This window comes from Apteryx rowi, unplaced genomic scaffold (genome assembly GCF_003343035.1).
Source record: "Apteryx rowi isolate R43461 unplaced genomic scaffold, aptRow1 scaffold_18, whole genome shotgun sequence".
In the NCBI taxonomy this organism is placed as follows: domain Eukaryota; kingdom Metazoa; phylum Chordata; class Aves; order Apterygiformes; family Apterygidae; genus Apteryx; species Apteryx rowi.
In genome coordinates, this window is record NW_020448085.1 from 284,999 (window position 1) to 308,709 (window position 23,711).

Consider the following 23,711-nt stretch of genomic DNA (forward strand, 5'->3'; position numbering starts at 1 on the left):
TCCCCCAGGAGCCGCGTGGTCGGCCCCGAGCGCGGTGAAGGGCGCGGCGGCGGCCTGGTGGGTGGGCTGGGACGGGGCGCCGGAGGCGGCGTTTCCCTGCGCTTGGCCCTCTTCCCGAGGGAGAAAACAGCAAGATTGCTCGGGGCTTTGTTTTGCGTGGGGTTTTTTTGTGTGTGTTATTTTGCGTTTTGTTTGGTGGTTTGTTTTTTGTCTTTGTTTTTTCGTGTAAAAATAATAGATATCAAGTTGGAAAAGTCTGATGGAGAAATTTTATAAACGGGCACGGACGCCAAAGCCTACAGCTGCTCGTGCTGGTCCTGCTGCTGGCTGTCTTGTGTTCTGAGCAGCTCCTGCTTGAGGTGCAGGACTRGCCTGCTCTAACCAGGCTGTTGCACCCTTGCCCACTCATGGAGTAGAGACAGGCCAAGCGTCTTGAAGGATTACCAAAATACTCATGTTTTGATATGGTCTTATCTGTATTAAGATATTTTGTTAAAAACTTGTTTTCAGAACAAAAAATATATATATATTTAGAGCTTTCTGAGTTACTGACTTGCACATGCAAAGTTGTGGCCAGTGCAAAATTTCATGAGTTACTGCGAAAGTCCGACTGCAGCTTCTTCAAGAGATGTAGTCGGTCATTTGTTGCTGACAGTGCGTAAAGCTTCAAGGAATGGAGTTAATGTTTATCTGCTGCTGTTAATTGCATGCTGAAGGTTCAGGTTAACTTACTGAAATATCTTTTGCCAGCTAAATCGGTAGCATGTTCACAGACTGTTTTGCATGAGCAAATTTGCTCAGCTCTGGTGATACAGATCAGTTGTATCCCCAACAAATGAGGGCAGTAATTGCTTTGTGACCATATGGCAAATTGAAATTTTATTAAATTCTTGTTTAGTTTTAAATTARGATTTAAAAACTACAGTGTCATCGTAGAACCATTTTACTTTGTAAGCGGTGTACCTCTAAAAGTTATGGGTTGAAGGTAATTTAATGTTGGAAACTAGAACTTCATTAGACCRTCTTTATTTTATAGACATTCTGGAATGGCCTCAGTCAAAATGTTCTCAGAACAGCATCAAGCAGAAAATATGCGTAAGTCTTTCCTTGTTTTCTCATGTCTTGTGGTTTGATATTATCTTTACTGTCACCCTCATGCCAAAGCTGATTATTGGGGTCAAAGATGGAGAAACAAAACAAAAACAGCAAATTGGACTTGCTGTTTTCTATTCCATGAGCAATTAAGAAGTTTGGTAACAAGTTTTCTATTCGGAACTGTTTTTAAAGGCAAAATTCCGGTAAGTACAGAGTGCTTACAAAGTCTCAATGAGCCAATTAGTTACAACAATAAAATACCCATCTTTTTTTTTTTCCTCACCTCAGCAGCTGCTGAAAAAGAGGTAAAACCAGAACCTATGAATGTCAGTTTTCTAAGGCTGTATCTTTATCTCTTTATTTGTGGGGGGGTTTTGGTTTGGGGTTTTTGTGGTTTTTTTTCCAGGAGAACATTAAGAATTGTTCTTCCCCCATACCCCCACCAGGAGCAGTCTCTACAAAATGTGTTTAGGGAATTCCCTGTTTGACACAAARGAAATAGGTGCAGCAAATTGTTGTAAGCTGACAATTATTCCTCTCCATCACCACATGTCATGAGATCAGGGTGATCAGCTGCTCCATTTCACTGCACGTAAACTAATTTCAAACAGCTCATCTATTTGACTTGCCTTTTTTTCTTGTTACAAGATACTGAGGAAAGGGTAGCAGTTAGTTGTGTAACTGGAATGTTTTGTAGCTTATGTTGTTATGACTAGGGGCACAAAAACATGGGGAATCTGTGTGTGTTAGGAAAACTGCCCAGGTTCTAGTTACCACAGAGAAAGTGAGCAGCTGCTCATTTTCAGGATCACTGCTTTATGGTGTCTGAACCAAGGCTCACTATCTTAAAGTGAGGGACTTGGTATCTTGGGGAGTGTGAGAAGATGATATCCTGGTAAGGAAGAGGGCCCTGCTCTGGCGTCGGTATGCTTTCTTCATCCCRGAGTGTGATTTTTATTTATCAGGCAAAACTATGCCTCTGACTTCTCTCTAGCCTTAAAAGGGTGAATATACACTTCCTAGAAGAAAGAAAGGATTCAAACTTGGCTTATGGAAGAATCACTACCGCTTTTCAGAATTCATTTATTGATCTGCAGGATCAAAAAAATGGTTAACTGTGGCTCTGCCTCAGAGAGACTTGCATGGATTTAGCCAGTTCTTACTGTTTTACTTATCTTCATGTTAAGCATTGCTTAAAAACAAACCAATACAATCTTTTCTTAAAATTTTCACTCCAGGTGGTTGTTTTCAAACACAAGTTTGAGTATGAACATCAGAGCTAACCAAAAACAAGTCCAGGAAACCTCATGTGAGGAGGGACARAATTAGTTACTAGTTCAATTCATGCTTATGTCAAAATCTTAAGGGTTGTTGAGAATACATACTGTAAAGGTTATTCTGGTGAAAAATAATGTTTCATGTATTTAGAGTAACAAGTGGAGATTTAGCTATAAATGATCTGATTAAATACAGAGACACTTAGTACAAGGTTGGTTTCCAGTGTAAGGTGTTCTCTGGCTTTGACTCTTATGCTCAGGATAAAATATGGATTTGCTTCTGGTGGAAAAAKTACTTTATCCTGTCTTCAGGATAGGAAGCTTTCTTGCGATCTAATTAGTTGTCATCTTCTTGTCATCTTCCTTTAGCAGTAATCTTATCTTCTGTGTAATATACTTTACAGCTCAGAAGCAATCAAAGGTGCCGTTATTGGAATTGATTTGGGTACAACAAACTCCTGTGTGGCAGTTATGGAAGGAAAACAAGCTAAAGTAAGTCAAAAGTAAATACCAGTTTGCAGTAACTGTACTAGAGGTTGAATGTCTGAGTTAGTGTTTTCAAAGGCAACGTTTCTTGATGCCATCCTCTTACGGATTTGCATAGGTGYTGGAAAACTCTGAAGGTGCCAGGACAACGCCTTCGGTTGTTGCGTTTACGGCCGATGGTGAACGCTTGGTCGGAATGCCAGCGAAGCGGCAGGCGGTAACTAACCCACACAACACCTTCTATGCTACCAAGCGTCTCATCGGGCGGCGCTTTGATGACCCTGAAGTGAAGAAGGATATGTAAGTGAGAGTGGAAAACAATTCCCCCTCCAGCAGAAAACATAAAAAAATACTATGCTGCATAGCATGACTTAAACACTTCTTAAATGTAAGATGGGCAGTGAAGTAGTTGAACCTTCCTGACTCAAGGGGTCACTGCTAATATACTGAAGGCTACTTTGTATTTTGTTACAGTAGTTGCTGATGGGTTTTGAGGTTTTCAGGGTTGAAGTAGGATAGTAGGCTTTTTGCCCCACAGCCTTGCTGATGCTGTGCAGAACAGTCAGCATGTACCAAAAGACTTCTGTTGCTGTTGAGTGTCTGTACAATCAATGCTGTACAATCATACCTAAGGTTTATRATTAAATAATTGTAGTTGAATAAGGGGGAAAAGAAGTACATTGGCAYTTCAGAGGCTCCCCCGATCTGAGGCTGTCATTGGAAAGTTCAGTATTCTTTGTCAAAAACCTGTGTGTGGTGTTCTGCTGATATTAATTGTAAGGGCTTTGTGCTGTGTGTGGTGCTATTGATACAGAAATTAGCTATGGAATTCTCTTTGTTTTTTAGTAAGAATGTTCCATTTAAAATAGTCCGTGCCTCCAATGGTGACGCCTGGGTAGAAGCTCATGGGAAACTGTATTCTCCAAGCCAGATTGGTGCCTTTGTACTAATGAAGATGAAGGAAACAGCAGGTTGGTACAGCTTGGTCTTTGCCATGTTTGAACACAGACGTGATGTTGGTACTGGGCACTGGTAAATGGATGTGCTGTAGCTGTAAAAAAACACCTTTTGGTTCTGAAAACCTTGTGTAGCAGGCCCCGCTGTGGGGCAGACTGTGGAGGAGTACAGTAATGGGCTGCTACGTAGTCCCAAGGAGAATCARTCTTCCTGCCTCAAACTGGGGTCTTTGGCAAGATGTTAGTGCTTTATTTAAAGCATATTCTTACCAAAATTGACTACCATTTTGAGATAGCTGAATTACCTGCCTGGCGAATGGGCTTTGCCTACTTTATAATAAAGTCTCTATCATGAGTTACAAGAAGGTATGTTGTATTGAACTGGAGATCCCCTCCCCCCCCCTTTCAATTCTTAATACAGTTTCTGGGGGAACTGAGTGCAATACATAGGCAAAAATACATAGAGTAGCTGTCTTCTGCAGTCTGGTTTGGAAAGCACTTGTGCATTCAATATTAAGTATTTGGAGGACAAGACAGTGTTGTTAGTGAAGATTCACCAACAATATTTCAGCGTTAGATCCAGGGCACTTGCTGAAGTTCCACCCAAGAGTGAAATAAGAGTATGTGGTGTGTGARGCATCTAGATGTGATGATTGCGGCTTATTTCCGAACTGAGGATGGTGCTCCTTTGCCTTGAGCAGAAGGTTGCTTCCTCTAGGKCAGTTGGCTTTTGCCCTGGATGCTACCTGAATTTGTCTGTGGAATGAACTGGCTTTCCAAGCAAAACAAAATAATGCAGCGAGTAAGGTCTGTGCAGGGTTAATGCGTAGACATAAATCCTGTTGGCGTGTTGCCTCCGCATCATGTGCGTTCTTATTTTTTAACAGGTCTGAATCTGCATTTGATAACATCCTGCCCTCTTTCAGGAGAATAAGGTTCTTGCATTAAATTAGGCTGTAATATGTCTTTCTGACATACTACGTTTAATGTTTCCACCTCTTACTTCCAAACGTATAGTCTATGTGCAATATTTGTACTGTATAAATGTTACCTACAGCAGACTGTATAAAGAGGACCAAAATGAATAAGTTGTAAGTGGGTTGCGTGTTGAATGCTCCAGAGAAACACAGAAAATTTCAGTCTTGCACCCCAAAAAGGCAAGTTAAGTTCAGATAAATTCCTACTCACTGGCTCCATCTGGTTACTGATCAAGCACAAAGGTGCTTTGCTGTGCTCTCTGAGGTCTACAGACTGTTCCAGGTTACGTGAATAAGACAAGTTTCAGCTTTGGTGCAGCTCCCTCTGCATCTTCCCAGAAAGCAGCAGGTTTTTGAGCAGCAGGCTTCTCTTCTGTTCTTAGTTCAGAAAAAAGATTTCAAACTAAGTGGTAATTTGGTTGGCATTTTTAATTATGACGATAATGTGTTTTGTCTGTTTGTTCCCCCCCCCGCCCCCTTCCAGAAAACTACCTGGGACATTCAGCGAAGAATGCAGTGATCACAGTCCCTGCTTACTTCAATGATTCTCAAAGACAGGTATTCACCAAGCTATGAGGGGATTTTGTCTGGCTTTTAAGCTGTGTTTAGTTTCTCTCAATTGTCAACAATTTTTTCTTCAGGCTACAAAAGATGCTGGGCAGATTGCTGGCTTGAACGTTTTGAGRGTGATTAATGAACCAACAGCTGCTGCACTTGCCTATGGTCTGGACAAATCTGAAGACAAAGTGTAAGTGCTTGTTCATAATACTTACTGCTAAATAAGCATGCTGTAATTTGTTTTGTAAATGCATCTTCTGGTGTTTTGGGGTTTTTTTCTTTGTTTTGAGAAATCCTCAAGCTTAATTACCGAAGCTGAGTGTCAATTTAATTATATTACCTGTTGGTAGCAGTGACAAGTGTGGCTGAGGACAGCTGGCTGTTGGCATTGGTGCTTAAGGGTGCTGTAGGAGTTATGTTCAGGTTTGGTGCCAGGGTCCATAGCTTGCCTGTCCTCTCCAGGTGGCATTCTACCTTCTGCCCCTATCAAAGGTGGTTATATAAATGCACRGAGTTTTTCGACACAGACTTTGTATTTCTGATGTAGGTTATAGTGCTGTGAAAGCCTCATGCCTTGCAAAGCATTTTTCAGAGTGGTTCCAGGGTCCCTGCACTTGTCATTAGATGTGCGTGTCTCTTTTTTGAAGAAGGAACTACCAAACCCTGTGTGCAGGAGCCTTCTCCGAAGTAATTTGCAGGGTTACATGCTATCTTTGCAGGGTTACATGCTATCATAGTGCAGCAGGCCTTGCAGAGAAGACTTCCACATGGATTCGGTGTGCCCAAGGAATGGGTACACGATGTAACCTGATTATTGTTGTCTTTAAAGAAGGTTTTTAACTGACTCTGTGGATGACACCAAGGCGAATTCTGCACACCTCACCTCCTGGACAGAATAYTTTTGAGCCACACAACTTTGTCTAGAAGGTAATGTTTTTCTGCCTCTGTTCTTGTAGTATTGCGGTCTACGACTTGGGTGGTGGCACTTTTGATATTTCCATTTTGGAAATCCAGAAAGGAGTCTTTGAGGTGAAGTCCACCAATGGCGACACCTTTTTAGGTGGAGAAGACTTTGACCAGGCTTTGCTACAGCATATTGTTAAAGACTTCAAGAGAGAGGTAAGGTGTCTCATCAGAATTCAACCTGTGTTTAAACYTGGTTTTACTTCTGTGGAAGGAATTATTTTTAAATAAATTATTAGGACTTAGGTCATCATCTGTGGCATACCTGACATTTAAAAGTAGGGTATTAAAGACATGTGGTTAGCCTGGCTTCCAGTTCTTACATTTATTTTCTTGAGGCAGAATATTCCTCTCCTGGAAAACAGATGGAATAGCAGGACTTCTGCTTTTTCCCTCTAGTGTAGAAGATTATCCTATACATAATCTACTTATTGTTATAAATCCATGGGTAAACTGAATATGTCATTACAGATGCATATAGTACAGTATAGGGTTGCCCACAGGAAACTGCAATGTAATTCCTACTCCATTGCTAATCAGTCTTGTTTTTATATTCTATGATACAGCAGCTTTTCCAGGCTTTAATCAGTAACTTGCTATGTAATCATTTTCAGAGCAGTGAGGGCTAGCAGATTTTTTTTTTTGAAATGCTAAATACATTTGCCAGAGGTGAGAGAGATCAGCAGAAAAAGTGCACATATTGGGCTATATTTCTGCAAACATTCTTACAGTAAAGGATGATAGAAAGGTGAATTCCAATGAAGAAAAGCACTCCGTGACTGCGGTGGGAAAGCTAACAGTCTGTTAACCCATATTTGCTTTGTTGCTTAGACGGGTGTTGACCTGACTAAAGACAACATGGCTCTTCAAAGGGTGAGAGAAGCATCAGAGAAAGCAAAGTGTGAGCTTTCTTCATCTGTGCAGGTAAGTGGCTGGATTCAAAGCCGTCCAGTAAAACATTTTGATGCAATACTCAGTGTATTATAATTGTTTCCAAAAACTATATAAAGTTGCTGCTTTTCTCTTTTGGTGGCAGAAGAAACTTGAGTGTAACCAAATGACCTCAGTTTAACGGAAGATCTTTTAGCAGGATGGTCTGTCACTGTCTGGGAGAGCAATTAGTTGTTTGAAGCTTAGAATGATAGCAGAGGCTGGGTTTTTTGCTTCTGTTCTGACACCAGAAGATGTTTTCTTATCTTGCAGGGAATGTGACCTTGTTCACAACTTACTGCGTGTTTCAGAACTGTGATGGGCATTAGGGAATTTAGCTGCAGTCAGGTACTGCTGCATTTGTGGAAGCCCTTGTGGTTTTGTTCTAGCRGTTCCAAAATCTTGTAGTGTTATTCGTGTACCACAAATTATTGTGCAGCTAAATTTGTACCACTGAAACAGCTAATGTGTCCAAGAAGAAATAATTTTTGCAGAGAATCTTTCCTTATTTGTCTATGGAAAGGCTGCCTAGACAATGGGCAGTTTATACCACTTTTTCTTCACCAGCTTCATATAGTAATGCGTTTAAGCATGTCCTTTATTCACTACTCAGTAAGGAGTTGGAGAAGCAGCAAGTTGGGGGGTGTGATAGCCTTGCTGAAATGAAATTAAGGTCAATTATATAGTAATTGAAATGGGGACTCTGCCAATTTCTAGGTTTTGAATAAACTTTTTTTTTTGATGGTGGTCTTTTTCTTGGCCAATGGGGAACTCATAGGAAGGAGTTTAGGCCAGTCACAATGGATGCGTAGTTCTGCCAAAGACATAGCAGGCTCTCTTTTACTAGCTCAAGAGCTGGCGAATACAGTCTGTTCATACCAGGGAAAACTGGGTTCCTTAACTCTTTAGCAGTGAAGGCAACTGCTTGCTTTTGGCCCAATTCTTTCTAAATAGCATGGTCAAAAATATTAGGAAGGGAATGCATTGGTCTAGCCAGTAACATGCGTTCAGGTCGTGTTTTGCAAACTTAATCTCTAGAGCTTAAAGTATTAATGTTTAAAATTGCTGTGATTTGTAGTATCTTTTGATGTCAGCATGACTCAGCATCTGAACAAGATGGTTGATGGTTTTAGTCTGTGCTTTGCTATAAAAATCCAGCATGTGAATTTATGAGATCTTGCACAAATAGCCAAGAAAAATGGGGATTATCATCCCTGGTACTGATGAATTTAGCTGTTTGCAATTTATAAGTTGTTTGCATTTAAAGAAACAGTTGTGAGTTATTTCCTTGAAGTAGGTTGTCTTATATGAAATGTTAGACGTCATTTGGCAGACTTTCTGTATTTTAATGGGCTTTCTTCTGTGCCCTGCTAGAGGGAGGGAATGAAGGTTGTAAATTCTAGTATTTCATTAATTCTAATATTTCAATGATAAAAATTACATACTAGTGCTTCCAAGCACTAGTGCAAAGATGGTTTAATCTCAATTTGTTTATAGTAACATTAGCAGATGATGAGTATAAGACAACATTGTATAAGCTGTGAAGAGCACTATTTCTTAACGATAAAAGACCTCAAAGTAACACAGAATATTAGAATTTGTACTTAATAGTTGTAGCCATGAGACTTTTTTAACCAAATATCTTCTATCTCATCTGAAATATAAAATACAAAAATGTTTCTCATGCCACTTACAGACTGGGGTCTGGGGTAAACAGTAATGCAGAAATTTCAAGACAGGCACAACAGAACCTGTGGCTTGATCTAAAACCTGCATGTAGCTGCCTTGTTTTCCGGTTCCTGTTCTTGACACCTTGTCCACTTCTGTGCTGCAGACTGATATCAACTTGCCGTACCTTACTATGGATGCCTCCGGACCAAAGCATTTGAACATGAAGCTGAGTCGCTCGCAGTTTGAGGGCATTGTAGCTGATCTGATCAGGCGGACAGTAGCGCCATGCCAGAAAGCCATGCAGGATGCTGAAGTCAGCAAGAGTGACATTGGTGAAGTCATCCTAGTCGGTGGTATGACCAGAATGCCAAAGGTATGATGTTTCCCTGTTAGGGACAAAGCTGGCACTGATATCCAGGACGTACTTTTAAGSGTGTTCTGTAAAAGAAAAGTTAGGAGTCTGGTAACTGCGGTTCCAGCAGGTAAAGGCCCCCAGGGGTAGATCACATGTGCCAAGTGGTGACATGAAAGCAGTAGCAAGGGACTCTCATCCTGCCTGGGCTCAACTTGGATTTGGGGGCCACAGCTGAGTTGCACCTTACCAGGACAAGTGGGAGTTATCAGGAGTGAAAAGTTGAGTTGAATTTTTCTGCTGTGGACAGAACATAAGCAGTGTTGTTGAGATATACAAGGTTTTTTATTTTTTCCTCTTTTTGTGGAATTAAGTGTGTGGTAGAGGTACATTTCCAATGGCAGTAACCTGTTGGGAATCTTTGCCTTCCGGTGGCTTGCTTTCTCTGTGTAGAGCACCTGTAGCTTGACCATTGTAGCCGACTGTGCAAGCTGTGAAGAAACTGCACAAGCAGAACGGTTCTGTTAGCTGCCGCTTTGCTTGTGCGCGTTTGGCTACCTGTTTGCAGTTGCGTTGTCAAGCATGTTTAACTAGCTGTTCTGAGCGCTCGTTACCTAAGTACTTGGCCCTTSTGTTCTGCAGCGATAAGCACCAACAGGTGACTTAAAAGCTTGCTGTGCTGACGTGCACAGTCTTGCAGATTAGGAGCTGTCTGTGGTCGTTTACTGTTCTTGTTCGCAGCAATGCAGACTGCTGTTTAGCTCCCCTGAGGTCCACGCTGAGCGTGTAGGTACACTACCCCCTTCAAGGGTACAGCTTGCTTTTTTTTCGTGTAGGAATCACTAAAATGTTGTTCCGTAGGATCTGTCAGGCTTCGACCATTTGTTTGCTGTTACCATTTGTGATTTACACAAATCAGGATTGTGCGCATTTTGGACAGTAGCTGGAGGTCATATTGGTGTGTACAGATGGTCATCCAGGCAGGGGAACCAGGGCAACAAGATAAACAAAAGCTGCTACTCTGGCCAAAACTCAAGTGGGGTAACTGTGCTGCACCTCCCTGAAGTCCCTGCTGTTCCAGCTGGATAAAAGAAAAATGGTGTGGTTAACTATGTATAAAGGGACAAACCTGCCTCTTGAAAGTTTAGGAAGCCCTTCCTGAAGTATTACATGTCTCTTGGGGGGCAGAAGACAGTACTTAAAAATAGGAGGGGGGAGGAGGGAATCAATGTTTAACCCCCAGCACCTGTGGCTTTGAGGTTACATAATGCTTTCCTGAGTGCTGCGGTGGGAGCTCTGGCTCAGCTGGACCCCGTGGTGGGTGTCCATGTGGTGCAAAGGGCCTTCTCTCGCGTCTGCTGTCCTGCTCGGAGGGAGCTTGCGTTCTTTGGAATGTCACATGGGCAGCGCTCCAGGAAACATAAAGTGGGTGGTTAGAAGTAATGTTTCTTTTGTGCTTTAAAATATGCCTCCAGAGGGGAAGACTTGCACTTAATTATATGCTCATGGTGTCTGCCTCTGGAATGAACACTCCCTGCAGATGTCTCTTGGCTTAAGTGCAAAGGAGTTGGACGTTTGCTTCCAGCACATAGTTTCCCAGGCACACTGTGCTCACCTGTGCGGATGTTTGCCTGAGCAGGGCTTGACTGGTGCAGGCGGGAGGGAGGCTGTGAGCAGGAGCAAGTCCCACATGCTCCTCTTGTGAAGGAGGAGGGGACTAGAGAGCTGTGGCTGTATTGCAGATACCTAATTGCGTTCCCATCTGGATGCTTCAGCAGTAAATCTGTAGCAATCATGAGCACATCATTCTGAAAGGGCAGAACAGTGAAAAAGCCAGTAACAGAGCTCAAACTGTCTGCTGACATAGCAGATCTACCTCCCTGGTGAAATAGCCCATTAAATAAAGAGTTTGAAAATGAAGAGTTTGCCCTTCATACAGCTTCATTTTCTTTTTATTGCACCCAAACAAGATGAACTGTCCTTCTGCTCTGGCTTTTTTGACCTTCCCCTGTGCTCTGCCTCCGCAGTTGTACTGTCCTTGACAGCTGTGTTCTGCCCAGCGTTGGCTTGCGCAAATTCCAGGGAAGCAATGCTTGACTCCTGCTTGATAAGCATGGAGTGATCCCTTTTTAAAATGGCTGGGCTGTGTGAAAGGGCCAGTGTAGGTGGGTCCTCAGGTTGACTTGCAGCTGGCAAACTTAATTGCAAGAAAGTCTACAGAGAAGGGGTTAGCTTGACTAAAATGAGTGCATTTAACGGGGCATGTGGAAGATGGGGGCTTGGAACACTCACATACCTGCAGCTTAGTCTTTCTGTCATGCCACAGGGTTACACGGCTGCAGGAGTGTAAAGGAGGAGCTTTGAAAGGGACTGAGCGGGGTGGGATACCCGAGCTGAGGGTTTCTCCTGGTACAGGCCTCTAGCCAAGGCTGCTGGCGTGATACGGCTGCAGCGCTGGGTGGTAACGCTTCGCTCGGCGTACAAGCTGTGCTTTCTCCCCATTCAGGTGCAGCAGACTGTACAGGATTTGTTTGGCCGCGCTCCTAGCAAAGCGGTTAATCCTGATGAAGCCGTTGCCATTGGTGCGGCTATTCAAGGCGGTGTGTTGGCTGGTGATGTTACTGATGTGCTGCTGCTGGATGTAACCCCGCTCTCCTTGGGGATTGAGACACTGGGAGGCGTCTTCACAAAGCTCATCAACAGGAATACTACCATTCCAACTAAGAAGAGCCAGGTACATGCTGACTCTAGCTGGATGGGTGGGTGTTCTGTGGTGTCCTCAAACTGCCATTGCATGCTACGCAAAGCATCCTAATAGATTATCCTGTCTCCTTCTCAGCTGGCGGAGCTGAAGTGGAAGGAGAAAAAGCTTAGAAATTGGGATTTAGTCAGTCACTGAGTATCTCTGTTAATTATTAGCCTACCCCAGGAGGAGGATAAGTTGAGTTAACATGTACCAAGATATCCCACGATGTTTTTGGCCTGGTCAGGAGTGCAGTGTGCGTGCCATGATGTAACTGTCAACACATCATTCTGAAGAGGAATTGTGTGGAGACCTTCTGTAACTGAGCACCACACCCAGCTGAGAGTACCTTTCTTAGTCCATGTGCCTAGGAAGGATTTCYCCCCCTGCCTCTGCTTTTTCCAGATATTTTCATGTGTTGCAGGGCCCTAGCAGACTTGGGTGTGATCCTTTCTCTCACTTTCTGTTGGCTGGGTCTACTAGTGTGTGCTCTTATTGATAACGCTTGCTTGCTCTGGGGTGTGAGGTTCAGGCAAGAGCTGTACTGTTTGGGGAGGAAACGCTCTGGTACTGTGGCTGCTTGCCCCTGGAGCCTGCTGCTAGCACGGCATTACCAGTGTTAGTGCGCTCAAACGCATRCAGGACAAGATGCCAATAAACTAGGCTGTTGCTAGTTTTGCTGCCTTGGTATTTTGTTAGAGCTTTTTAAAGAACAGGGACATGATAAGCATTTAGTGATTCTTCATGCCTTCAACTTAGCTTTTCTTTATGCCTTTCCTTGTTGTTTAATCGGCTTGTAACTGCACCAGTTCATGTGTTCCAATTTACTAGCTATTCAGTAACTTTTTGTTTGTTTTCTACAGGTGTTTTCTACAGCTGCTGATGGGCAGACTCAAGTGGAGATTAAAGTATGCCAGGGGGAGAGAGAGATGGCTAGTGACAACAAACTTCTTGGCCAGTTCACGTTGGTATGTTGGCTCTCAGTATTCATGACCTTAGACTTGACCTTCTTTGAAAAGTTCAGAGCCTTCTCAGTTTCAGTTGACTCCTTCCCTTGAAGGCAGTTTGGGTTTTTTTTTTTGTTAATTTGTTTTTACAGAAGACACTTGATCCTTTTTGTAGTACAAAAGTAGCCTCCAAAGGTAGAATTCCATTCTGGGACAGCCTTTCAGTGGCACGGGAAGAACAGCTAGTCTTTAAGATGGAGCTTCAAGTTTTTGAGCAGGATTACATGGTGTGGTGGCTGCTGTAGCTTTCGGACTAGGTGCAGTCACCTAGAAGGGCCCTCTCCAGTTCTGGGTGCAAAGAGTAAAGAGCTCTGTAGTACCAGGCCTGTGCAGTGGATAACCTGAATGCTGACCTGTCCTCTGGTCATTGTCATCGGGTGATGGATCTTGTTGCAGAGGCTAGAGCTGAGTCAGCAGGGTTCGTGTTACGTGCAGTCCCTAGGGTGGCCTGTTTTCTAGCCCGGTACCACTTTTTTACAAGTACTTGTGGAACTGCCCTGCTTATTGGAGAACGACTGTGTTGCAAGGATGCTTGGGTGCAGTATGTGGCATCTGCAGTTCAGTGTGGCTGACTAACCAGCTCCCTACGCACAGTTTTATTCCAGTATTGGTAACTGTAATCTGCCTGAAAGTTGCTGATTTCATCCTGTCTGATAGAGATCATTCTGGAGTGAGTTATGTTGAAAATGGATTTCCTGTCTCTCTGCTTGAAATTTCACAAGCTGGAGTCAGCAAAGTTTGGCATTGTTAACTGTTTGTCCAACCTTGCTGGTGCTAGGAAAAGCCCTCCAAAAGGGAAGGGATTTGCCTTCCTTTTGTAATTAAAGAAAGGCAGATTGCCTGTCACCATCTTAATACAGTAGCCTCAGAGGTACTGTGCTTGAAGTCTACTCATCTCCAGAGCAGAGATAAGAAAATGGAGCTTGCTGTCATGCCCCAAAGGGTGCACRAACAAGAGTGGCTTGTTCACTGTTAAAGCAGCAGCTATGTCATCTCCAGAACAAATGTGTGGCCGCCTCTTGTGGTGTCTGTGCAGTTGTCCTTCCTTCTGGGTGGAAATCTGCATCCTGTTAAATCTGTCAAAGTACTGCTAATTCACCCCATGATGCTGGCAGGCATTTAAATGGTTCGGCTCTGAGGCTTAGTTCATAGYTGAGTTAGCTGGCAGATCACCAAGATAATACGCCCAGCACGGGAGGCTCCTACCCTGCGCTCATGTCTGTGTGGGAGCTAATGGCTAAGCGCTTCTCCTTTCCAGGTTGGCATTCCTCCAGCGCCACGTGGAGTGCCCCAGATCGAGGTCACGTTTGACATTGATGCTAATGGTATCGTTCAYGTTTCGGCAAAGGATAAAGGCACTGGACGTGAACAGCAAAGTAAGTGCAAGTGCCCTGGGATGCTATAGAGGGGAAAAAGGGAAAGGTATGGAGCAGCAAAGGTGGCTGCCATAGGCACTRGGCACTGAGGGTAACACTAGGTGACTCAAATAGTGACAGAGTGCTGCTGCCCTGGGGATGCTCAGACCAGCAGTGAGGGCTGCAGCATGTTATTTGGGATGAAGGYGGGGCAAGCAATGAGTTATCAGGGAGGCACAGAGAGATAGTCATGTTGGCTTAAGTGTCACCACTGGGAAGGAGAGCAAGGGAGGTGTAAAGAGGAGTTACTGCAGAATGAAATGGGGAAGGGAAGAAGTGACAACTGGCCTGTAGCTTCATTTTAAGGAAGTAAAGCCACCCTGTTAAATGCATAGCACTTTGTCAGGATGCTAACAAAGAGGGGAACAGAGATACCCATTACCATCAGTGAATGCTCTCTGCTCCCCCATTAGATGGGGTGCAATCTTCATGTAGAACCTCTACTTACACCATGGTCAAGGAAGTCCTCCCTGGCAGGGTTTTGACAGGTTTCAAGTCAGATTGCCCTGTATGAGTCTTTTCTTGGTCTTGCCCTCTGCTGTCACCACTGTAGCCCCATTTCAGCAAAGTGCAGTTGTTCCTTGGGGCTTCCTGTACGTGTCATCTGTCCTCCAGTCCCCAGAGAGGCAGTTGGGTGTGCAGGTTGGCCCTCTCTCTGACGGCTTGCRGGTATGTTCACGGAGCAGCGCTCCTGCTGCCTGTAGGAATGTCCTGTGTCACTGAAGAACTTGGGGCAGTGACACAGGGCACCCCTGCTCACCCTAAGGGCGCAGACATCGCAGTTTAGGAGACTAGGAATCCTGYGTCTTGTACGAGTTCCCCATGCTGGTTTCCGTGCTGTCCTCCTTGGTATACTCTTCCTCTGGGAATGCCCTGTGCTAAGGCACTAATAGATTGCTGTCTGTTGAAAGCCACCTGTGTGGAGGTGCCAGCTGTTAGGGGTAGAACTGAATTAGGAAGACTCCTGTTGAATGCAAGGCGTGTCAGGTACAGCTGATCAGACAAGCTTCATGCTAAGACTCTGCTTTATTTCCAACTATTTTTSTTGCAAAGATCTCAAAATTCAAGTGTCTGCTGCAGATATTTTGAATAACCACCTCATTCATTTTCATTTAGCCTCAAAACATCTCTAAATATCAGGAGGCTTGGGGACTTGAAGCTGTCAGTATGTTTTGCTCTGTAGTGCAGTGAAATGTTAGACTTACTCTTCTGGGGTAGTTAATGATGTGGTTGTTTTTCCAAAGCCCTATTGCGGGCTCAGATACTGTGAACTAGCAGAAAATTAATTTGAAGCATTTGTAGATTCCCCTGATTAAAAAAAAAAAAATCTCTTTTGTGCCTCTAACTGGAAAGTATCTATACTGCCCTTTAGCTGTTTCTTGGAGGAAACCACATGAGCAGTCAAAGGCATGCTTCAGTTAAGGAAAATACTGTTAACTRTGTATTGGCAACTTGAAGGTATATGTTGTTCTTAATCATGCAGCTTAGTTTTTGGCTTAAATTTGTTTCCAAGAACACACTACTTGTAACCTTGGTTTCCCTGTAGAGCCAAAAAGATTTACCACATGTGGAAAACTTCTAGCTCTGAGTAAATATCTCCTGATAAGAGGCAACCAGAATTTTTTAGCTGCCTGTTTATATGCAGACACACTCCTAATTATAAACTCCTAATTATAAAACTGAACTCCTCATCCTTCACCTGCATCCAAAGCACACCTGTGTTTAGGGTTTTGTACCATTTTGTACCAAATGTTGTATAGAAAACTTATTTCTAATAAGGATCTTAGTTTACCTTTATTCTGGACTTTGCAATATCCAAGATGTACTCTCTTTCCCAGTGAAAATTGTTTTACTGTAGAACTTAGCTTATTTCTAGACTATGCTTTTTGGCACAAATGGAGCAAAAAGGTGGGGGGGCGGGGGGAGAAGGAGGCGCTGTAGAATTGTGCCACTCTTACTTACTGCGGGGAGCGTGAGCAGCTGGGTGAGGAACGTTCTCTTATCCTGCTTCCAGCCTGGGCTGCTTTCCAACAGCGAAAGGAAACTCCGTGCYCTGGTAAAATGATTCCTCCTATTGCTTTACCTGCCAGAACGCCCCTTTGGTTTGGGGGCCCCGTGTTCGCGTTGGCTTTCCAGGAGGAGTAGCTGAGGAGCAGTCAAAGTGACTCGCCGACCAGAGGACAGGAAGTGTCTGTGGGGTGAGCTGGGGAGCTCGTAGATCTAAGGTGTCAGGCTTTTATCTTGCAAGCTGCTTCGCTGCCTCTTCAAAGCCTGGCTGCCTTTGTACTGCCCACAGGGTCTTCACAGACACAGAGTCGCTGAGGCAGGCTGCTGCTGTTGAGAGGGTTTGGGAAATAATCTTTTTTCCTCAAAGATGAGAGCAYGTTCTTTATTAATGCTCCTTCTCTAATGCAGTTGTTATCCAGTCTTCTGGTGGCCTTAGCAAAGATGAAATTGAGAACATGGTGAAGAATGCAGAGAAATATGCAGAGGAGGACAGACGAAGAAAGGTAATGCGACTGTTGCGGTATCTGCCAGCTGCTAATGTATCTGCTGGTAGCTGCCACTGTGCATTATTAACTGTGCCCAGCTTGAAGGAGCTGTTGGTCCTGGTCTGCACGCTCCCGAGTTGGTTGTTTGTGCACATCTGCTTTTTTCTTTATATCCAGTTTACACTTAGAAATTGCCTCGTGCAGGAAGGTGCATGCATATACTTCTGCTTCTTGGGCTTGGGTTGGGTAACCGGCCTTCTGTGATTAGTATGTTAACTCCTTCCTGAGGAATTACTGGGACATGGAGACAGCAGTAAGCAAACTCACCTGTCCGTTATGCGTGACAAACAGCTTTCCAAATCTATTTGTTTTTTTGTCATCAGTGCTCTTCACTGTCCTGCCTGTTATCTTGGCTGTTTATCTGAAGCTAGCCTACTACAGTGAGGTTCTCACATTGGTGGTGTTCCCTTTAAATGGAGGCACTACAGGGGATATTTAAACAATGTTCTCTGAGTTTATTTTAAAGCTTAATCTATAGGACCTACCAAGCAAAGCTGCACCTCAGCATGCTTCCTTTGTAAGTGGGAAGTTGCTTTCTGTCGTCTTAAAAATATCACTCTCTGGCATCTTGAATGCTGTATCTCACTGAGCATAGTATTTGCCTTCAGTGCAGGTGAAGCTATCAGGAGGTACTTGAAAGCCTCACTGACTTTGTTGGAAAGGACTGACACTTCCCACAGCTGAGTGACTGAACCTGTGATATTCGTAGGGTTAATGATTGGAACTAATTGGTTTAATGAGGGTAGTACTAATGAATTGCACTACTAAATATAGAGCATTGATTTTCAGCAGACACAGTGAAGACCTATTCTGGGATATGGCACCAGCCTGTGTTTAGTGATTGCTGAAATTGGTGCATTGAGTTTATCTGCTTTGTGTTCTTCTAGTCTGTATAAACATGCTTGGGGTGTTCAGGCAGCACTGTGAATCTGACCCTCAGCGAAAGGATTGGAAAAGGGGAGAATGCATAGAATAAATACCTGTAAAACAACATCTCCATGCCTCAAAAGCTCTAAAGCCACAAAGCATTGGATTATTAGCACTTGCAAGTTAGATGCAGAATATACAAAGACCTTGGTTTGAAAGTCCCACTGTTTAAGCAACTGCATCATTTCCAGGGAGTGTAGGTGGTGCCATAGTACTTGTGAAGAGGCTGCACTGAAAACTTCTTCCTGTTGCCTTGCTTTAACTTTGTGCCTTTGATCACTGAACTAGTATTATTTCTTTCCTGTTCTAATCCTGAAATGAGATTCCTCTCTGTCCAGTGAGCTATCACATGATTAGGTTGCTTTCTTAATTAACATTTCTGTCTTTTTACTTGACATGCGTAACTGCACCTGTCAAAATCCCCTCATGGCACCTTTCTGATCATGGTTTTATCACTATGGATGTATCATGAATGCATAAATGGAATTATCACTGTACTAGACTCAGCATTCTGCTGTGAACTGTTCATCCCACAAACAGTGAAGGCATAGTATAGAAACCAAACTGTTTCTCATCAACTTCCCTCCATAAGCGGTTGGTCTCCTGAGAATRTTATCACACCCTTGTTCATGTAGACTGTCCTTTCAGATGGAGAGGGCTGGGTGCCCCAGAGGCTGTTTCTGGTGAAAGAGTTCATGTTGGCACTTGGATTGAATTATCGTGTCTCGGCAGAACTAGCACTTTCTGCACTTAAAGCATACTACCCTCCATCCCCTGTTTGATTCTTTGCAGTAGTAACTCAAATGTATTAACTAGCACAATGGTTCTCCCCCTGCCACTGCTGAGATGTTACAAGCACTTGTAGTAAGAGGGTATCAGAAAACCCAGCGTTTTGTTGACYCTAACGCCCGTGTTGCAGAGGAAGCCTAATAGTGAATAGTGTTTTTGAAAAGCTGTGTGGCTTTTCCAAGGAGCAGAGCAGAGAGCTGTGCTGTCTCTGCAGCTGCTGGCTTTTCTGGTGTGTTGTATGCTGTGCTTCTGCTTCCAGGGAAGTGAGTTTTGCTGGGAGTGAAGGTGTGTGAGGACTGACTTGCTTAGCCTGCCTCTTTGGGCTTTCCAGCAGCAGAATGCATCTAGAAATGCTTCGCTTGCATCTCCTCTCCCCCTTGCCATTAAGAGGGACCCTGGGTGGGACCTATAATGGAGCTGGGCAGTTTGGGGAAAGAAATGTCAGTTGTTTATACATACACAACTGGTAGTGCCAGTGATGTATGGAGTAAGCCCTTATGACCTGTCTTCCCCAGGAACGTGTGGAAGCTGTAAACATGGCTGAAGGCATCATCCATGATACAGAATCTAAGATGGAGGAGTTCAAGGATCAGCTGCCAGCAGATGAGGTAGGTAGTTCGGGATCACTTAACGATAAAGGAGGTAAGATTCCTTGTGTATCTCTGCTTTAATGGTGGTTTTGTGCAAGAGTTCATTCTTAACTCGTAGCTGGCTCGCTCTGTTCTGTGTAAAGACGGCACAGCCGTTGACTTCTCTGGTTTTTGCACTTGAGTGGAATGAACATGGTTTGTGGGAGGTTGTAAGGACACTTATGAGGACATGGCTTGGATAATAGCAAATATCCTGTTTCAAAGTATGAGTTCAGTGTCAGTGAAGATCTAAGCGGCTGTGAAGTTGTTGATGAAAGGCTGCTGCATGAATTATGTCCTTGACTTGGCCTTGCAGTGGTTTGATAAGAACTGCGCTGTGGCCTGTATGAGAGGGGAATTTTGCTCAAAAGCTAAGGGATTATAAACGGTGCCTGCCAGTGTGTGAGCAGAGGGACAAAGGCAAAGCTGCTGCGCAGTCCTGGCAGTCTCAGAACAGCGCGAGTGTAACACCCAAGAACTTGGAAGGAACAAAAGTTGTTGTACCCGCTTGACTCACATTTTTTTTTTGTCTTTGGAGTGAAGTGGATATTTAGTGTCAAAAGAGTGCTTTTAATACTGCTCGAAGTGACAATTTAATTTCTGCATTATGAATTTCAAAAGCCAAGTTTAAAACAGATTTTGCAATCCTCAAGTTAGCAACTCTTGGAAACAGAATAAAAAGGCTCCTGGGGCTCTGTGAGGTGTCAGAGGGAACTAGGTTGTAGTTTATGGGTAAGTAGCCTCTGATCAGTTTAAATAATTGGGGGGGGGGGCAGTGTTCAGCTCAGCTCCTCTTTAAGATAAATGTTGGTTCACTGTGTGTTTGGAACTGTGATCACTGGAGTTTTCTCTCCCAGGAACACAGAGCAAAGCCTGTATCTCTGGTCCCTGCAGGGGCTGTTCCCTCTGTTTTGGGGAATACCGAGGGCATGTGTGTAGCACGGCTTGGAAGAAGCTCTGTGCAGTCTGGGTGGGGATGGGAGCCTGGCATACAAGGCCTCAGTCGCCTTGCCCATCCTGTGGGTCGGAACGAGGAGAACGCTGTGCCCACATCTTGACTGCAGACACTGCTGAGCAAGCGCTGCCAGCACAGCTGTCCCCCAGTAACCTTGCTTCTCCAGGCCTGCCTCTCCAGCAGCGTGCCAGTCTGACGGAGAAATGCCAGACTGTGTGGAGGGTTTGACAGATGGCTACAGGGGCTGGGATGAGACCGTATTGCTTTTGTTTGCCTTCCTGCTCCTCCTACGTGCAACAAAGGGATTAAACAGGGTGGTGAATAGCGTACTCGTTGGCTTTCTGACAGTGCCTTAAATTTAGATGAAAACCGGCTTTCTTTTTCCCCCTACGCTGGCTCCCGGGGTGACTGACTCACTGGTGAGGTGTGCCAGGGAGAGCAGCTCTCATCCTTGGCGCGCTGCTCCGTCTCCGCAGTGCATTCTAGCCTTGGCGCCTCTGCTGACACTGCAAACAAGGGGACCAATTAATGCCAACTGTGGTGTGTTTAGTGAAGTGGACATGTGCCCACTGGGAACTGGACATGATTCTAGTCSCTGCAGACTTTATGGCTTAATTTGAGACTTAACTTCATTGCTTTGGGGAAAAAATGGCAACTTTRTGGCCAGTAGGTGAGTGAAATGACAGAAATGCTACTTTCAGTGAACAGAGTGCGGCATTGCATCATGTTTGTTTCTAACTTATTTGCAGTGCAACAAATTGAAGGAAGAAATTGCTAAAATGAGGGAACTTCTGGCTCGTAAAGATACTGAAACAGGAGAAAACATCAGGCAGGCAGCAACCAGCCTGCAGCAGGCTTCCCTGAAACTCTTTGAAATGGCATACAAGAAGGTAGGTTCAATCCTTTGTATTTTATAGTGCTTGGATGGAGGGGGAAGTCAGGCCACCAAACGTTTAGGCAAGAGCTGTGCTGGAGGTAGCACTCGGTCTCAGTGCAGCTCCCTCTAAGTAAYGCTTGCTGTCGCAGCAGCTGTAGAAGGGCATTGCTGATGGCCTCAGATCTTTGCCATCCTTCTGTAGGTAGCCTGCCTTACCGGCAGCATGTTACATTCCTGTCGAGAGTGTTGTGGGGAAAACCACTGGACACTGTTATTAAAGAAGCATCAAGAACTGTGGATAAGGGTTTCTTCTGTGTATGTAAGGTGCCTAGAGAAGTAATGTAATGTCTAAGCTGTTCTAAAGGTGATTGTATAACAGGCTTCTTGTTCAGCCTGTCTAAAATTACAGGAAATAAGGCCATGAGGAGTTTCTTGTCCCTCTTCCCAGCAAGAGGCCCACCCATTTAAGCCCTTCTTGGCAGATGTGTGCTTAACCTCTCTAGGGAGAAGTCTCTTACRACAGAAATGTCACATGCTGCTCAGGTGACCTTGTTGGTGATAAGCTCTCCTCACTGTTGAAAATTTTTTCCTGATGTCAGACTGAAATGTTCAGTGCTGCAATGTAAGCCTGTTATGTCCACTGGAAAAGGGTAGATAGGAAGATAATTTCCTTCCTCTTAGTAGCAGTCATGCAGAGATGAAGATCACTTCCATTCTCCAGTGGACAATTACACTTTTCACTGAAGAAAGGTTTCTTCAATTTGGAACTAACCTAAGCAGCTAGTTGGAAATAAATATGTCTGGGAAGCATGTTACTATTGCAACTAATAAGCCAAATCTTTCACAGATGGCCTCAGAACGAGAGGGTTCTGGAAGTCCAGGAGATCAGAAGGAAGAGAAGCAATAAGAAGTCTCTGTCTTGCCTAGACTGGAGTATGAAGAGGAGGATGATCTTGATGCTTGGGAGAGAAGGGACCTTCCTGAGCAGAAATGGGCAGAATTCAGACTTACTGTGTTTTTGCAGTACTCTTATATATAAATTTCTTTAATGTATAAACTTAGTGATGTGTCTGCTAGATAAATTGTCACTTGATGAAAGTTAATTCATGCAAGACAGTTCTAAGTTTTTGGCCCTGTGGTATTCAACTGAGCCACCTGGGGGCTCGCTGATCACTTATTTCTGATATGACACAATGGTGTACTAAATTTAATGTCGGAGTTTGGAAACCATGTTATTGAATCTAAGGATGGAGATGGAAGTCCTGGAGAGGAGTAACAGCATTGTAGATCCTCCTTGYGGAGCTGAGTACTTGTGAACAGGTAATGGGTCGCAGGTACAGCAGTGACACGGCTGGCTATGTTACTAGAGAACATTCAGATCTGCAGCTAACTTAGTACCTTTGTTCTGAAGGAGATGGGTTACTTCAAATTTAGCTGTAACATTACTTCTTGCAAAAGAGGCTATGTGGAAGTTACCTACTCTGCTTGTCTGAGCCTTCTGCTCCATCCTGTGTCTGTTCTCTGCTTCTGGCAAAACAATTTCCTTGATAATAAAACTGTTATTGGATCCATTCTGGATTTTTTTAAAATAAAAACAAAAGTGTCCAACATGGAGTTCTTGATGTCCTGGCATTTGATGGAGAATGTGGGCATGCTAACTGCCTGTGAAACCTCCTGTGAAGGAGTTGACTAGCTGTAGTTGTAGTTGGTTTCTGGTATTTGTGCTCGATTCATATGAAAAAGAGGGTACCTGGTTTCAGATTAGGATCCATCCCCTCTGAGAGTATGCACTCTGTGTGCTGCTGCACTCGCAAGAGGTATGGAAGTTGTGCTGTGATCTGCAGTAGCTTATCTAGTGGGACTTCACCTTCAGGCACTTTGTGTTTGGGCTCAGCCTTCTGAAACACTGTAGACTGAGAGCAGCAGTTGCCCACCACTGTTTTTAACAAGCARGTTCTCCTCCTTGAGGTGCAATCTCCTTGCCACAATGCATTCAGTCACCTCCTGTGTCTGTTCCAAGATGTTCCCTTTTCCTCTTGTACTGCTGTGTGTGTAATCTTTTGGAAAGAAAAAGCAAACTTTGCAGCTGCTTTGCCCTGACAGCTCAGGTATTTAGGAGAGAGGAARGGATTCATTTTCCTGGCACTCTGGGCATTTTTCTAATATACAGCTACTGGTGAAGGGTGCAAGTCCTGGTGCTGTGAACTTTCCGCCTCTTAAGTTGGGGATGGGAAGGGACCAAGGCCTTTTCAGCTTCAGATACTGCAATGTTGCCAGCAGCCCTAGCAAGAAAACCTGAGAGCTGCTTCCACTCTAAAACAAATGGAGAAGAGACCAAGCCCAATGAAGGCAACAGGGAAAAGAGGAGCCTTGTAAAGAATAGCGAGTCATTGTTCAGAAATGTATTGAAAGTCGAACCAAAAACTGGGGTCTAGGGAGAGGTGGCACCCAGTCTTTTACTGCAGTTTCTGTTGAGCTTTTTTTAAGCTGAGAGGGCTAGCACAGGGTAGCAAATAGCACCAGGTCTRACTGGGCCTGTGTGTCTTCATGTT

General features: G+C 44.1%; 1 protein-coding gene and 1 non-coding gene across 4 annotated transcripts; both read left to right on the top strand.

Moving 5' to 3' along the window:
- The first annotated feature begins 692 nt into the window (after nt 1-692).
- On the top strand, nt 693-22,773 carry HSPA9 (heat shock protein family A (Hsp70) member 9). 3 transcript variants are annotated; one of them, XR_003252753.1, is made up of 17 exons: nt 693-722; nt 1,037-1,095; nt 2,777-2,864; nt 2,977-3,158; nt 3,705-3,829; nt 5,276-5,349; nt 5,433-5,539; nt 6,306-6,468; nt 7,144-7,236; nt 9,077-9,286; nt 11,772-11,999; nt 12,872-12,976; nt 14,274-14,391; nt 16,846-16,940; nt 19,214-19,306; nt 20,678-20,952; nt 21,032-21,124. XR_003252753.1 is itself a non-coding variant. In XM_026061289.1 (17 exons), exons 1-17 carry the CDS (start codon nt 708-710, stop codon nt 22,064-22,066), a joined length of 1,956 nt encoding a protein of 651 aa, XP_025917074.1. In that variant the 5' UTR covers nt 693-707; the 3' UTR covers nt 22,067-22,773. The 3 variants fall into 3 exon arrangements, 1 of the variants encoding a protein (XP_025917074.1); XR_003252754.1 differs by having other exon boundaries at nt 693-716; XM_026061289.1 differs by lacking the exon at nt 20,678-20,952 and adding an exon at nt 22,007-22,773 and having other exon boundaries at nt 21,032-21,172.
- Nucleotides 12,269-12,339, top strand: LOC112963902. The gene has a single exon (XR_003252767.1). It is a non-coding gene; the product is annotated as a small nucleolar RNA SNORD63 (small nucleolar RNA).
- Nucleotides 22,774-23,711: the final 938 nt, after the last annotated feature.